The 15,757-nt window shown below is 36.4% G+C and overlaps 1 protein-coding gene across 4 annotated transcripts in view; it reads left to right on the top strand.

The window, feature by feature from the left end:
- Positions 1-15,757, top strand: part of LOC103061691 (uncharacterized) — a 72,210-nt gene that overhangs the window by 38,705 nt on the left and 17,748 nt on the right. For all 4 annotated transcript variants that reach the window (XM_088132726.1, XM_007436464.4, XM_088132727.1 and 1 more), the window contains 5 exons: positions 3,821-3,860; positions 6,248-6,299; positions 7,544-7,655; positions 9,186-9,269; positions 13,352-13,475. In XM_088132726.1, coding sequence (XP_087988852.1) covers positions 3,821-3,860; positions 6,248-6,299; positions 7,544-7,655; positions 9,186-9,269; positions 13,352-13,475 — 412 coding nt within the window. The remainder of the gene's footprint in view (positions 1-3,820; positions 3,861-6,247; positions 6,300-7,543; positions 7,656-9,185; positions 9,270-13,351; positions 13,476-15,757) is intronic.

Genomic DNA, 15,757 nt, shown 5'->3' with positions numbered 1-15,757 from the left:
TAACTATTCTATTCAGTAGTTATTTCTAAAGCAAAACTAATGTGCTAACCCCTATTTGACATCTAATTGACCGGAGGTTGACACTATGATGACAGCTGGTTAAGTCAGTTTGAGATGTTAAAGTCCTGAGTACATGTAAATATTATGAATGGTGACAAGTGTGTTGGATGTTTCTCCAACAAATGTCCTAAGTTTAATAGACAGATCAGTCCTCATTCATGTTTGAGTACATAATCCTAAAAGATTTCTTATCTCTCAGTTGGGCGGAAATAGCTAAAGCAATTATAACTGACCTCTGCAAGTAAAGTGTTTTGTATATAAGGCACAATATTGTAATGAATGTAGAACATTTGATTTTAAATGCTTGTCATCTAAAAATTCAGATTGTAGTAACGTCAATGGCTGGAGCTTTGTCAAGAAACAAAGAATATTTTCCAACATAGGCTTTTATCTTTTGGGCCTCTTAATCCATTATCTGGGCCTTAGTTCTAATTACCATCCTCTGTTTTTTTGTAATCAAGTAATTCTCGCTACTCACATCCCTAAATCAAAAAGGCATTTCCTGCTCATTGGCCAGTCTCTCCCTCATCTCTATCAGTCTCTTAACTTTTCCTGGCACATTGGAATACCCTGTAATATATGTGCTGGAAATTAGAGGAAGTGGTAGTTCCTAGTATTCCCTTGCTCAAATTGCCTCTTCTTATTTCTAGGAATCAATTGTTGCTTTTATTTTTATTTTTTTAAATAAAGGCTCCTTAGACAATTTTTGGCCATTATTAGTGCTTTTGTGTTTTGTGGAACTGGGAAATATTATTGTTTGTCACCTAAAGTTTTTATTTTATCCCATTTTTTACAAAAAGTGGCAGAACAAAGCTGGCAAAATGAATAACAAGTGTGGCTAGAAATGCCCTTCCCTACCTCCAAAAAGTTCTCTCATACTGCTGAATAGCATAACTGTAACCCAGCTTTGCCTCTGTGATTTTCAACAGTTATTAGGGAGGAGTAGCCTTTTGGGAATTGTGGGGAGGAGTTGATGGGGAAGATGTTATATTGTCATTGCTCTGGTTCTGTATTTTTTCACATATATTATAATAAACATCACTATCTTGAGATTTTTCCATTTGAAAGGGGTTCACTTTATACTTGCAGATTGAAAGATCTTCATAGCCAAAGCCATTTCTCAGCTTCTCTGCAGTGTCTAGATCTGTACCTTGAAGCTGTTTGGTCTAAATGTATTAGAGCTATCCTTGCAGTTCCAAGATGTATTAAGAATGCTGTTATATATTTAGAGACTGGCTTGGTCTCTCAGGATGCTAGAGTTTGGTACTATCTTTTAAATCCTTGGTTAAAGCCCTCCCCCCCGCCCGTAGGTCCGCCCCAGTGCACTTAGAAACTACTTTAAGTGAACCTGTCTAAAAATGTTGGCAAACTTCACTCCCTAGAACTGGAGAGCTTTGAAAATGAAGTATCCTCAGGCAGTTTACCTGGGACACATAGCTCTTCAAATAAATATCAGTCTAGTTGCCAGCTTCATAGTTCTTGGGGTCATTTCAAATGGGTATATGCCAGCAATTTTGAAATGTTGTTGGGCTTTTGCTCTGGGGCATTACAAAAGCATCCCCTTCCACCAGCACGTGTCCTTGTGGAGATGGCTTGGTAGAAGCCTTCAGCCATATGCTTCTAAATTGATTTCTTCAGCCAGCCAGCCAGCCAGCCAGCCAGCCACACACACACATATACAGTGGTGCTTAAAAATTTGTGAACCTTTTGAATTTTCAGTATTTCTGCATAAATATGACCTAAAATGTGATCTGTTCTCCACACAAATCCTAAAATTAGATAAAGAGAACCCAGTTAAACAAATGAGTCAAAAACATTATACTTGTTCATTTATTCGTAGAGAAAAATGATCCAAAGCTACATATTTGTGTGTGGCAAAAGTATGTGAACCTCTAGGGTTACCAGTTCATTTGAAGGGGAAATTACAGTCAGATGTTTCTGTCAATGGGATGATAATCAGGTGTGAGTGTGTGGGGGGGGGGTCCTGCCTTATTTAAAAAACAGAATTCTGGGTATTCACTAGCAAAATCTGTTCTTCACAACACAAGTATGTGGAAATGTATCATGGCTTGAACAAAGAACATTTTTGAGGACCTCTGAAAAACAGTTGTTGATGCTCACCAGGCTGGAAAAGGTTACAAAACTCTTTCTAAAGAGCTGGGACTCCACTAGTCCACTGTCAGGCAGATCATGAACAAATGGAGGCAATCCAATACTGTTGTTACTCCCCTGGATGGTGGGCCAACCAAGATCACACCAAGATTAAGGTGTGTAATACTCCAGGAAGTCTCAAAGAAGCCAAGGGTAATGTCTAAGGAACTAAAGACTTCTCTTGTGTTGGTGAGTGTCAGTGTTCATGAGACCACCATCAGGAGAACACTGCAGAACAATGGTGTGCATGGCAGGGTTGCAAGATGAAAGCTACTACTCTCCAAAAAGAACACTGCTGCCCATTTACGGTTTGCAAAAGACCACGTGGATAAGTCAGAAGGCTATTGGAAAATGTTCTGTGGATGGATGAGACCAAAATAGAACTTTTTGGCTTGAATGAAAAGTGTTGTTTGGCAAAAGGTTCCAGCATAAGAACCTTATCCCATCTGTGAAACGTGATGGCAGTATCATGGTTTGGCCTGCTTTGCTGCCTCTGGACCAGGATGGCTTGGCATCATTGATGAAACTATGAATTCTGAAGTGGACCAGTAAATTCTACAAGAAAAATGTCAGGGTATCTGTCCATGAACTTCATGAAGCTCAAGAGAAAGTGGGTAATGCAGCAAGACAACAATCCAAAACACACAAGTCGCACAACCAAAGAATGTTAAAGCAAAAGAAAGTTAATGTTTTGGAATGGCCTAAATCCTGACAGTAATCCTAGAGAAATGTTGTGGAAGGACCTGAAGTGGGCAGTGAAGAAGCCCACCAACATACCTGAGTTGAAGCTGTTCTGTAAGGAAGAATGGGCTAAAATTGGGTTCTCTTCTTCTAGTTTTAGGGCTTGTGAGGAGAACAGATCAAGTTTTAGGTCATATTTATCCAGAAAATTTGAAAATTCAAAAGGGTTCACAAACTTTTAAGCTCCACTAAATATATATTCATTTTTATATGTTTTATTTGTAGCCAACTTCTGGCCATATGATGTGATAAAAGTTGGTTTGTCTCAATTATCATTGCTTTCTTTCTATTAGAACAGAAAAACTAATAGAAGGATATTTGAAAATTAGAATATATATTCCAGACTGAAATTTATAGCAAAATGTAATACACATTCCAGTTTTTAAATATTCCACTCATTTTTTAAAAATGCTATTTTAAAAAATCTTACATTAAAAACCCTATATTAGTTCAACATTTGAGTTTATATCTTTCATGCCTCTCTTCATAACACAGATACTATAAGTATTTTCTTAAAGATACAGTTACACCCCTATAATTTCTCATTAATTTTCACTAGTTTCATGGTTTCACAAACTTCCACTCCTATATATTATCTTTTTTTAAAAAGTTTCCTTGCTCTTACTTTTATTGAATAAATAATAAGTTCCCTCCTACTACCGTTTGTCCTAGATGTTCTTAAATTGTTAACATTTAATTAAATGGCATAACATTTGATTAAATTAGAATGTAATTTTAGCTCTTTACAAAAGGATGGAATAGCTTTGGAGTATATTTCCACTTGAGCATAGGACATTACATAGTCATTCTTTGTGAACTGTCTTTGGCATTTTATGTTCATTTGCTTTTTCATTTCATGCATTTTTAGCACCTGGACTCACTGGAATTATTGGAGGACGTCCCAAAGTGTAAGTATTTTAAAGGAGAAGTATAGTAATTACTACTCTGTTCTGATGTTCTAATGTTTTGCATCTCTTTATAGAGATTTCCAAACCTCAGGATGCTGGCTGGGGAAGTTGAAGATGAATGCAAGGCATCCATGATTTGTAATTCTGCCTGGGGAGGGATACTGCAATAGCTGTTTTCAATATACGAAGCTTAAATGAAAAGTAATGTTATAAGTTGCCAACAGATGGCAGTACTGACATGATAGAAGCTCTGACACGTTCTTCAGCATCTGTTCCTTCACTTTAGTTGGTGGGAAGTTATTGCGAGAAAAGGTTGTATTGCTGTTGTTCGTGAAATGGATGCCTGCAGTTTGTACTTGTCAGTGTGCTTTAAGCAATTCACTGAAGGAATTCCTCCAACTGACTGCCAAATGTAGGTTGTTTATGGTGTTTACTATGTTAATATGAGTACTGTACATTGCTGGGGCAAAAAATATAAAGCTGGTGAACCAGGAAGAGCTGATTTGTGTGAGTGAGAACAAATTGGACAACCTGTGCAGCAACCGAAGAGTTTCCCGTGAGAAAGGATGATAAATCTGATTAAGAAGACTCAGTGGATCACTCAAAGGGTAATTGCTGACAGGCTTGGTATTTCACAGGAATGTGTGAGTCACATTACTGATTTTCTTCAATATTGGAAGATTTGTGCAAGATGGGTTTCTTGACAGATGAAAGCTCCAAGAGATATCTGCCAGCAAATGTTGTCACACCAAGAGAATGAAGCTGAGGAATTTCTTCACAGCACAAAACATGGGCTTTTCATTATAACCCAGAAATGAAGTGTAAGTCCATGGTATATCATCACAAAGCTTCATCTGTGGGAAAAAAAAATTAAAATCTGGGCTTCAGCAGGAAAACTCATGGCTACAGATGAGACATAAATGATGTTATTCACATGGCTTTCTTTGAACCTTGTACCACATCAACTCAGAGTGTTACATTGTAATGCTCAAAACGTTGAGGCAATCGTTAAGCTGGACTTGGAAACACAAGAAGGGTGTTTTGCTGCAATATGGCAATGCTAGACTTCACATCTCACGAGTCACCCAATAACGAATTGTATACTGTAGTTGGATCTCACTGTTTGACTCAAATGAAGAGGTGGAAAGGACTGTGACAGCCTGGTTGAAGTAAAAAAGTATGGAATACTTTGTGGATAGCTTTAGTAAGTTTGTACAGCAGCAGAACTATGTAGCAAATGGCAATGATTATGTGGAGAAGTAAAAGAAAACAAAACAGCTCATTTCAAGGACTATTCTCCTGTTCCGTTTATTAAATTTTCCCTATTTAAATTAAAGTTATGGAGGTGGGGGCATTACTTTTCATTCACTCCTCTTGAAAACTGCCACTAGCAATAGCAAAGTTAAGGTTCTAAGATTTGTTGTTCTTCATTCCCTCAAAAGAATAATCTGGTTTGGTATACCAGGAACTATTGTAGCTATCTTCCTGCTATTCCTTGAAATGTGAAATTTTAAAATAACAATATCTAGCAGGCTGAAAACCTGACAACCCCCACAATGTCACTTTCTGCCCTGGATATTATGAACTACCAGGGCTTGAGGTAAGAAGATCCCCTACTTTGCTTCTCTTTGTCTCCAGTTAGAATACACCAGTGTTTCTCAACCTTAGCAACTTTAAGACACATGAACTTCAACTCCTGGGGAATTCTAGCTAGCTGGGGAATTCTGGGAGTTGAAGTCCACGTGTCTTAAAGTTGCTAAGGTTGAGAAACACAGGAACAGACTGTTAGTCAATTAATTGTTAGCAATTATTAACTTTGTTTGGCTAGCTATACAGCTGATTGCCTTAGTTAGAATCTAAATAAATATTGTCAATCTTAGAAATGTTCTGGCTTATGTATTAGATCTGTCTATACTGAGAGTATTCACCAACATTTACCAGTCAGTATATTCAATTATAGGACTACCATAAACTGTACTATCCAGGTGTAACAGAGTTGCTCAAAAGCAGATTACTACCAATTCTGCATAGTTTCAATATTTATCTATTTATTTGATTTTTTACACACCATAATTCCAAGACTCTTGGTAGTTTAAAATAAAAATAAAATGTTTATGGTACAAAATAAAAATAACCATAACATACAATTACGATCATCTTAGGCATTGTCAGTAACAAAAGGCTTTCTGAAGCAATTCCATTTTCAATAGTTTCCTGAAGGCCAGCATTGTGGGGGCCAACATCAATAACCATATTACGCTGTCAATATTTAAATTGATGCCCAAGCACTGTAACTGGATTTAAGGGGCTATGAGGGCTATATAAAAGCCAGCTGAAAGGTATTTCTCTTTACATTTATTCTGAATTCGCATCTTTTTTCTCTCTAGATCTCCAGTCCTGAAACCATTTTTCTTCCTTTATCCAAAGAAGAATGTCAAGGTAGGAGCTGCTGTTTAGCATCAATGCTAGAAACAGTGGCAAGTCTGATACATGAAACTAAAAAATAGAGAGGGAGAATCTTTATTTGGGAAGTAACACTGTAGGAGGAAAGCCTAAGTTGCCTAGGCTCTCTGTTCCTTAGAAACCTGCATGGTGTTTGCTCCATTTCCAGAGAGAGAAAGAGCAGAGAAAATTGTGGAGATGGAGAAGGAACAGGAAATGATGATTGACCTGAGAATATCAGTCTGACGAATAGGTTTAGGAGGTGGAGAAAACTGATGCAGTCAATATTCTGTCTTGCAACAATGTAAACTTTACATGATTTGTTCCATTTTAATATGAAACTTAATTACATGTGCATTCTTACTTTGATCTCCCCCACCCTATGTTCGTTTGGGAGTGGTAGAGACAATACCATTTCCTTTGCTTAATGCAGTATACAAATTGACTTTCAGTGATACAATAAATAAATATTTCACAATCTGACAAAAATGAAATCTATTGCATAACATTTTCTCCCCAAGCACTTGTATAATAATATGACGATTCTGTTTTTTTGATTTGTAGTACATCTTTGTTCTTTATGATGGATTAATAAGGATCATTGTGGCTTTTCTTCAGCTTTGATGTACTTATGCAACTTCAGAACAGAATGTGTGTTGTTCTTAGCTACAGATGTAAAAAATGCTTTTAGAATGCATGTAATTAATTTTTTATATTTTAAGGAAAATAAAAAACCAATTCCACCAATATTTTTTTTGAACAAAGTATTTTAACGTCTGCTAAATAAGGATAATATTGTCTTATGTCATTTAGCTGTAACCCAATTAACTGGATTACTGGGTGCACATAAAGAAGAGTTGTAAGTTTCTTACTCTCCAAGTTAGACTTTCGTTTTGAACTTCTCTTCATAGCTATTTCAGCACCCATTCGCTAATAAAACATCCTGATAGCTGGCTTTTTTAAAAGAAGGTGGCAAAGACCTTAATATGGTTTGCTTTTAAGTGCAGCAACTGGAATGTTTGCTTTATGCGCTTTCTTTAAGCACAAGCCCAGTCACCCAGTGCTCAGTATGGAAGGTTTGTCTCAACACTTTTCACAGGAAAGAGTGTAAGTCAGATGTTCATTGGGTGACTGTACAGATTTACACATTGCATTTGACTCCTACCATCGTAGATTTTTATATGTATGGCATTACAGTAAGGTGTATCTTTGAGTTTAAATCAAAATGTACATTTTTCTAGATCAATATATTTATGAATGGACAACATGTTGAAACATTTCAGGAAGATACTTCATTCACTTCAGATCTAACTGCATCACATGATGAGGTTCAGACTCAAGAAGAGTTCAAAGGTACTGTTGTTTATTTATGTTTTTATTATCTATCTTTCTTCTTGAGAGATCAAGGCACCTACAATACATATTTTATCCATTTTTACTTTTCTAAGAATGGAATGTTGGAAATAGATTATATAAAGATGTTTAGGACTTTGTTTTTCTTTCTGTCCACCAAGAGAATAACTCTGATAACAGAACAGAAAGAGACCTTATTTGGTGTGGTGGGAGAAGCTGGCTAAAGAAAAATCAAGTTTGAAAATGAGCCAAATACAGCCAGGGGCTGCAGAGAAAAACATTCCTGAAAAAAAAAGTTTATACATAGCTAATATATTACTGAGGCTAGAAAAAATATTCAAGAATAAAATTCCATCAATATAGCTATATACTAATATTTTTCATTTTACCTTTAAATTATATGTGAAATTGTACATTTACTTTTATTTTAAGAGCTAGATTAATGTCCCAAAGGTCTCCAATTGAACTTATTAGCTTTTTGAAACTTTTTTTTTTCATATTAAGAAGACGTAAATTAGAAGACTGCATTAGTTCACCTTTCCACCACATTGTAATCTTAAATCATCTGAAACCTGGAGGAGGACTGAGTTTACCTTTATAATACTGTACTGTAAAACTAGTTAACTGCTAAGGAAGCAGTTTTAAGACCAGATAAGACATGACGGGAAAAGTGTTGCTCTACTGATTGATTGATAAAGTCGTACACCCCCAAATCATCAGACTCACAACAATTTACAGTTGGTGGAAGAGAAGTTTGCCAATGAATCACATATCTTTCTGGCAACTATGGAAAGTTCTGTAGGCATAAATGTATCCTGGTGGTATTTTGCTGGCAGCAGGCCCTGAAATATATGCTTCAGAGAAAGGGGTGAATGTGCATCCCAAATTATCTAAAGCCCTATCACTCTTCTGGCACATCACTGGACTGGAGCTGAAAGCTTTGCTAATTTGTAGCTGAACTTGGTATTTTCCTTCTCATTGACTTCAGTGAATGAAGTAGCTTTGTAGCTTTGCTTCTAGTGGCTAGAAAACAGGAGCACATAGAAGATTACGCTTCCTGAGCTGTAGGAAGAAAAAGATATTAACTCAGATTCCATCTTAAAAGCTACTACTGTCTGAGCATTCTTTTGAGCTTATTCTTTTGATGAGCTGTTCTGGACTGTTGATTGAAAATAGAGTTTTTCATGCCTGGGAAGATAACGTGGGGACTGGGGAAGAAGCTAATGGACTGGATTGGAACTCCCATGAACAATGAATCCCCAGAAGTGTCATACAGTTAGAGAAAGTATACCTTCTGTGCACATTTTCCCATACAGACCAGAACTGGAAAAATGGGAGTAGGAAGCATAAATTATCCATGCTTCTTGCCTCTGCTTCTGTAGAATATTTAAGGTGAATCTGAAAGGAAAACATTTCCTGCAAAACTGAAAATGTATGTATGAGGGATGAACATACTGAAATATAATTTTTCTAAAATCCCAACTTTACTGTTGCAGATGAGGAAGCAGTAATCTGTTTCATTTTATATAGATCTACCAAGTGGTCCACATGCGTATCGTCTGGAAGATCTTGCTTACACAAGAAGTGGAGACAAAGGCAACACAGCAAATATAGGTATTTGTCAATCCTATTTTAAAAGAGAACTTCAAATTAAAAAAAAAATACACAGAAGTGTTATGCCATAACTGTTCTAACCTTCTGCGGTTATAACTGTGACTCCAAAGGGATGTAAGAAAATGAGAAAACATTTTTAAAAATGTATCACTTCATCTTTCTGTTATTTTTCATAATAAAAGGATTAATGGTTAGCTTTTGGTTTGTCCCCTTGATCTCACTTTTTATTTCTCTGTTTTAAATTTTTTAAATTCAAAGGATAATTGGAAACATTAAGTCTCAAAGTAGTTAAAAAATTGCCTCACTCAACACTACTCACTACTCATAAAACGCTACTCATCTCTCTGAGTCAAGCTTAACTCATGGTAATTTTGTGGATAATGTCATGCAGTGTTCTTGGCAACTGTATGGAATTAGTTTGTCACTGCCTTCTTCAGTACCTAGGAATAGGACCTCCTTGGTGGCAGTGTCCCATTATGAAACTGTCTTCCAAGAACTATAGCTGGCCTCTATGCTGTCTTATTTTAAATGACAGTTAAAGTTCATACCGGGTCATCCAGGGCAACAACTGCTCTAAGACCAGGCTGTTTTTTATACTGTACTTTCAAATTCATGTTTTTTTATTGTTGTTATAGAATGTGTTTTTATTATTGTTTCATTCGATTGTTTTTAGTAGATAGCTGTTCTGTTTGTATATTGCTTTGGTCTCTTTCACTGAATATACATACAATAATCCGTAACAATGAATTGCAGAAAATGAAATGTTTACATGATTCTTCAACCATAAAATCTTAGTCAACAATTCAAAATTTATTTTCTGTGGAAATTAATAAAATTGTTTGTAAAATGCTTTATATTTGTTTGCATTTTAGTCTTTATATAGCTGACATTACCGCTGTGTGGGAGATTTTAACTCTTCCTATTTTTCCATGTTCCCATTGTTGGGTCTTTCTCTTCTAGGGTAAAGAGAAGGCTGCCTTTCCACTCTAAGAGAGTGTTTGCACTCATATATATCTGTATACACATCTGCCCCTAACACCAGGATTGAAAAGCTTGCCCACTATTTGAAAATATAAATTAATATAATCCATTTAACCATTGGATTAATAAAAAGTATTCAAGATTTTCAACACCTTAAAATATTAGTAACTAATTTCTAGGTTGTTTGTGAGAAAGTAATACATATTGTTTGTTTTGTGGATCCAAACAACTAAAATTAACCTGGTTCAGGTAATGTGATGCTATTTCAATGAGCTTCTGCCCTTTGTTGCTTATATTCAAAAATCATCTTTTCCTCATTTGAGGCAAGTAATAATTTGCAAATTGCATCCAGATTGTCAAAAAGCAGCTAGTTATTACCTGTAAAATCAAATTAGAATCCATGGTTTTATCTTCAGAGGACATGATAAAGTATAGTTTGTCTCAGATCAGGGACATAGGAAGGGACCACCAGGTCAGACAGAGTAGGCATGCGTATGACTTTTGTAAACATTTTCCTATGTTTTTAAAATCGTGGTTTGTATTATCTTTTAACCAACTCAGAAGACAGCAGAGCTAATCAGAAGACATGTGCAGCAACAATTAACTCTTTTCATAGCAGAAGTGTCATTTCCCAGCATAGCTGATATGTTTGTAGATTTGTGACACAGAAGGTCTGTTGACAACTAACTTTCAGTTGAGTATTGACCTGTACACGCATCCTAGTACCAGTAGCCCTCAGCATCAGGAAGATTTGAAAGTGCATAAGATAAACCATCATGTCTTGGTTCACTTCTTAATGCAGGTAATCCTCAGATTATGACAGCAGTTGGGACTGGGATTGCCTTCGCTAAGCGTCATAAAGCGCAACGTCATGTGACTGCATCACTTAGTGACAGCAATCCCGGCGGTTCCAGTTGCCATTGTAACCCCAAGACCACATGGGTCGTTAAGCAGGAAGAGGTGGGAGTCCCAGGCAGGGAATGTGGGAAAGTGTGCAGGTTCTGCGGGGGGGGGGGAATTGCCATGGGCAGGTGCTACGGAATGCAGGCAGGCTGGTGGGGGCCACAGGTAGGCTGGCAAAGGCTGCAGGTGGGCATTATGGAGTGTGGGCAGGTTGGCAGGGGCCGTGGGTAGGGGAGTGCTGTGGGTGAGTGCACACCACAAAGTGTGGGTGGGGGGTTACGGAGTACAAGATCTTTGGTACTCCATAGTGGGGCTTCTTGGGGGAAAAAGTAGCAGAAGTGATTTGAAACCTTCCCTGCTGGCTTCCCGTTGACTTTGCTTCTGGGAAGCTGGCCAGGAAGGTCACAAATTACAATCATGTGACCATGGGTCACTGTAACCATTTTAAGTGTGAGCTGATTGCCAAGTGCCCAAATCACGATCATGTGACCACTGGGATGCTGCGATGGCTGGAACTTGAGGATCAGTTTTAAGTACCACTAATTCAGCACCATCGTAACTTTGAACGGTTGCCGAACAAGTGGTCACTAAGTGAGGACTACCAGTAGTGATACTTTAATTGCTAAGATACATTATTCTTAGATTGTAATACCAGCTTTAAATTGATCCTTAATCATCCATGTTCAACCTGAACATCCAAGAAATACGCAGGCATTTACTTCCAGAATTCCCTGCCAGCATGGTCATCTCTGAGAATTTTGAGAGTTAGCCACCTATCTGGAGGCTATCTAGATTGAGGCAAGATAATCCATAGGATTAGAATAGCAAGAATCAAAGAATTCTGAAGTATGTCAAGACAAGCTATTTCATAGTTTAATTAGAAAATTAGTTTGCTTTTTCTCACAAGATGGCTATATTTGAGGTACTTAGATGTGTTCAGTTATTTCATACAATTAAAATGATAGAATTTTCCTTTGTGTTTGGCAAATTTGTTTTAAATGAGGGTATTAGAATACATATAGACCTACCTAACAGACTTATATGTGATAAATCATATCACATACCATATGTAATAAAATTTGCTATGAATTCACTCATCTGTGTACTGTAGAACTTTCTGATATAATTAAGCTAACCTTCAGCTTTTATTATCAGCAAAGTTCAGCTAGTTTGGTTGTGACTAGGACAAACCGGATCTTCCTCCTTTGAGCTGCATTTTAAAAAGAAAAAACGATTAGTCTAAAATTTTAACCCAATAAATATGCTTCAATAATCCCAAATCCACCTGGATCTGTGCTAGTATATGAGTGATTACTGGAGCAAAAGTGGAGGGAAACTGCTCTTTCTTACCAGAAAAAAACATGGCACTGGCTATTGAAATTATATGTATCCTTATTTTCAGCACAAGTCAAAACTTCTTTTAAGTTTGTTTACTAATTCAGCATAATCCTTCTGAGCTCTTTCAATGCATCTCTGTTTGTCTGGAAAGAAGAAAGAATGTGGTTTTTTAAACATATGGTGTTGGTATATTATTGTTTCTTGCTTTAATTGGTTCTAAAAGTGCTTGGCAAAATATTTTATTTTAAATAAATAAAATAACTTTTCAAAACTAAGAAGTTATAGAAGATGTAGGGCTATATTTTAACATTTTTAAACATTAGTAATATATTTTGGGTTGAATTTTTTGTTTGTTAGTTTTCTACTGGTTTTATTGTTTTAACATGTTGTATATCACCAATATTCACTTGGACAATTGAGGCAGATTATACATTGAACAAATACTATAAAATTGAGGCAGAAAAGATTGGTTGATACTACAAAGGTAAGTAGGTTTAGTCTTAAGTAGCTGGAGTTTAAAATAATGTGGGCTGAATGATTTTTAAAAAAAGATAATAGCATGATTGTTTGATGGTCCATGTAGAACAGTGGTTCCCAACCTTTTCTATGTGCCATGCCCCTAGGAAATATTTGATTGTTTGCACCCCCTACAAAGGTAATATCACATCTGAAGATGAAGAAGTCTAATTTCTAATGCGGGTGAACAAATGGAACTTAAAAAAAAAAGCTTTTAACTCAGTGTATAAAATTGTTGCACCCCCTGAAATTCCATCTCGCATCCCCTGGGGGTGCAGGCACCCCAGGTTGGGAATCCCTGATGTAGAGTAACAAGTAGTTGTGTTCTGTTTGTTTGTTAACAGGTGTCATAGTGCGCCACCCCCTCTACTATCCATACCTCAAGAAAACATTAACTGCTCTGGCTGTAGAAGATTATTTCCGGCATCTTTTAGAAAGAGAATGGCCTGAAGAAATCTTGGTAATGCGGTAGGTACTCATTTACATTAATGTATTCATGTAGTATGCTTTGATTATATTTAAAGAATTTAGATTACAGGAAAATACTCACGTAAGGCAATGGCTTAACAGTTTGGCAAACAGTATATTGATCATGCATGTACCTAAAAAGGTGCCGATTCAGTCCCACAGTAGAAACAGTGTGAGGCCTCGCTGAGGAGTCCGAGAAACCTGCAATAACCTACTGTTTGCTTAGCTAAAATATGAAATGGATAGTGATGTGGACCATTCTGCCCCAGCACTCTCCTTCAGACCCTGAACAGGTTGCGTAATGTTCCTGTTACCGTGCCTTCTAATTTGGTGTTTGTCTTTAAGTCCATTTTCCAACTGTCCTCCTCAAAATGCAATTTTTCAATTTTCCTTTTCCTGGACTTTTTAATTCTATGTATCTTGGAGTTTACTTTCCATGTTTCATATTATAAAGATAAATATATTTAGAAGAGAACAAGAAAAATGTTGAAGATAGCAAATACAGCCGGAGAAACAGAATCATAACAGACCGAAGTCCCATGGTCACAAATAGGAATAATATTGAAAAACATTTTATAGAAATATGTCATGTTACTATGAATATTTAATATCAAAACATGTATACCAGCATTATTCCCACCCACAGCATATATATGTAAGTATTTACCAATCTGGAAGCAAAATGGGCCATCCACAATAACAGAGTACTGGGTATATATTTGAGAACTGATGTAGATTTGTACGTGCACACACACTTGAAATAATTTTTTTTTTTAAAAAAAATCAAATTTCATATTAAAAACCCATGAGTTTTCAAAAGGTTTATGATAATGGAACAAACAGAAAGTCAGGGAGGCAGGATTTGAAATGTGGAATAGTTGTGTCATCTGAAAATCAACAAGTCTTTCTCCAAACAAAAGATATGGAGAGAGAAAGGGAAAATAGATAAAATAGCATTTCAGACTGGGATATACATGGTTTTTTAAAATGAATGGACTTTCTCAAGTCCCAGATACACTTCCTACAGTATATCTTGAGAAGAGAATTAAAAATGAGGAAACACAGTTCCCATTTCCAAACTCTCTGTTAAACCCTGGCTTAGGGCTGACAGTGCTCTGTTATTTAACAATCAGAGAAGAGCTTCTGATGGGCTGATAGAGAAAGAAAAAGTGTCCTTTTTCTTCTCCAATCCTAGAATATATATATTGGCCTAAATTCACAGGTAATGCTAAGCCACAATACGTTTTGTTTTTGCCACAGGAATATATTCAAACTAGGCCATTTATGACAGTACTCCACAGACCATAGTTTAAAAATTCTGCTTTCATGTTATGCAATTACTCATTTTTCCAAAGGATGCCCGAATGGTATCACATGCCTAGAGTCACTAACAGAAACACAACTCTTAGTTGATATGGTATCCACTTCAAAATTTGGTGACACATGCTCTCTGTCTCTCTCTTTCTCTCTCTCATACACATATGCTGGCTGGGATTTCTGGGAGACTCAAAACATCTGGAAGAAATCTGATTGCAGAAGGCATAATAATAGCAGTAGCAATTCAATTTTAATTTTACAATATAACTGTCATGAGAAATTCAGCCTCCATCTTTATTCCCTGCATTAAGTTTATTTCTATATCAACTATATGGACTATAAGTAGTCCTCATTTAACATCCACAGTCAGGACTAGCAACTCGGTCATTAAGCAAAGCAGTCACTAAGTGAAACTGTGACTGTGCTTATGATCTTACTTTAGCTTTCCTTTGCTTTACAGACCTGCAAATCGTAAATTGGAAATGTGAAAGTAGCCACATTTATTTAGATAACCACTGAATCACAGAGTAAAACTGATTTTATTTTATTTTCACGGGGCTGTGTCTGCTTGATTGTTTCTACTAACTATCTCTAGTAACTTTTTAATCTGTACCCTTGTGCAAAACAAACTCAGTTCTTGCATTTTTGTTCCATCCTAAGCATTAAGCTTCAGGTCCCACCTATTGTGAATCCATGTCCATTCTCCCACAGCATTTTACTGGGAGACTGATGTTTAAGTTGCTATTTGTGATTGTGCTGTAATTATTTAAGCCACCTATATGTGGCTTGTGCATGCAATTACCTATAAGTTTTAAGGAAGTTTTTTTCAATTTCCTTTTTTTATTTTTAATAAAATTGATTTTTAAACTATAGTTTCTGCTTTTGTTTATAGCTCCTCAGATAAGGAGGGGTGTTCTTCTATGGCTACAAATCTCAAAGCTACAGGGGTTAGGAGATGACACTAC

This window comes from Python bivittatus, unplaced genomic scaffold, assembly GCF_059951505.1.
Source record: "Python bivittatus isolate LINGU-HERP-01145 unplaced genomic scaffold, Pbiv_v1 ctg000070_np1212, whole genome shotgun sequence".
Taxonomy (NCBI): Eukaryota; Metazoa; Chordata; class Lepidosauria; order Squamata; family Pythonidae; genus Python; species Python bivittatus.
Note: the sequence above shows the minus strand (reverse complement) of the source record. Positions and strands in the feature narration are given on the sequence as shown.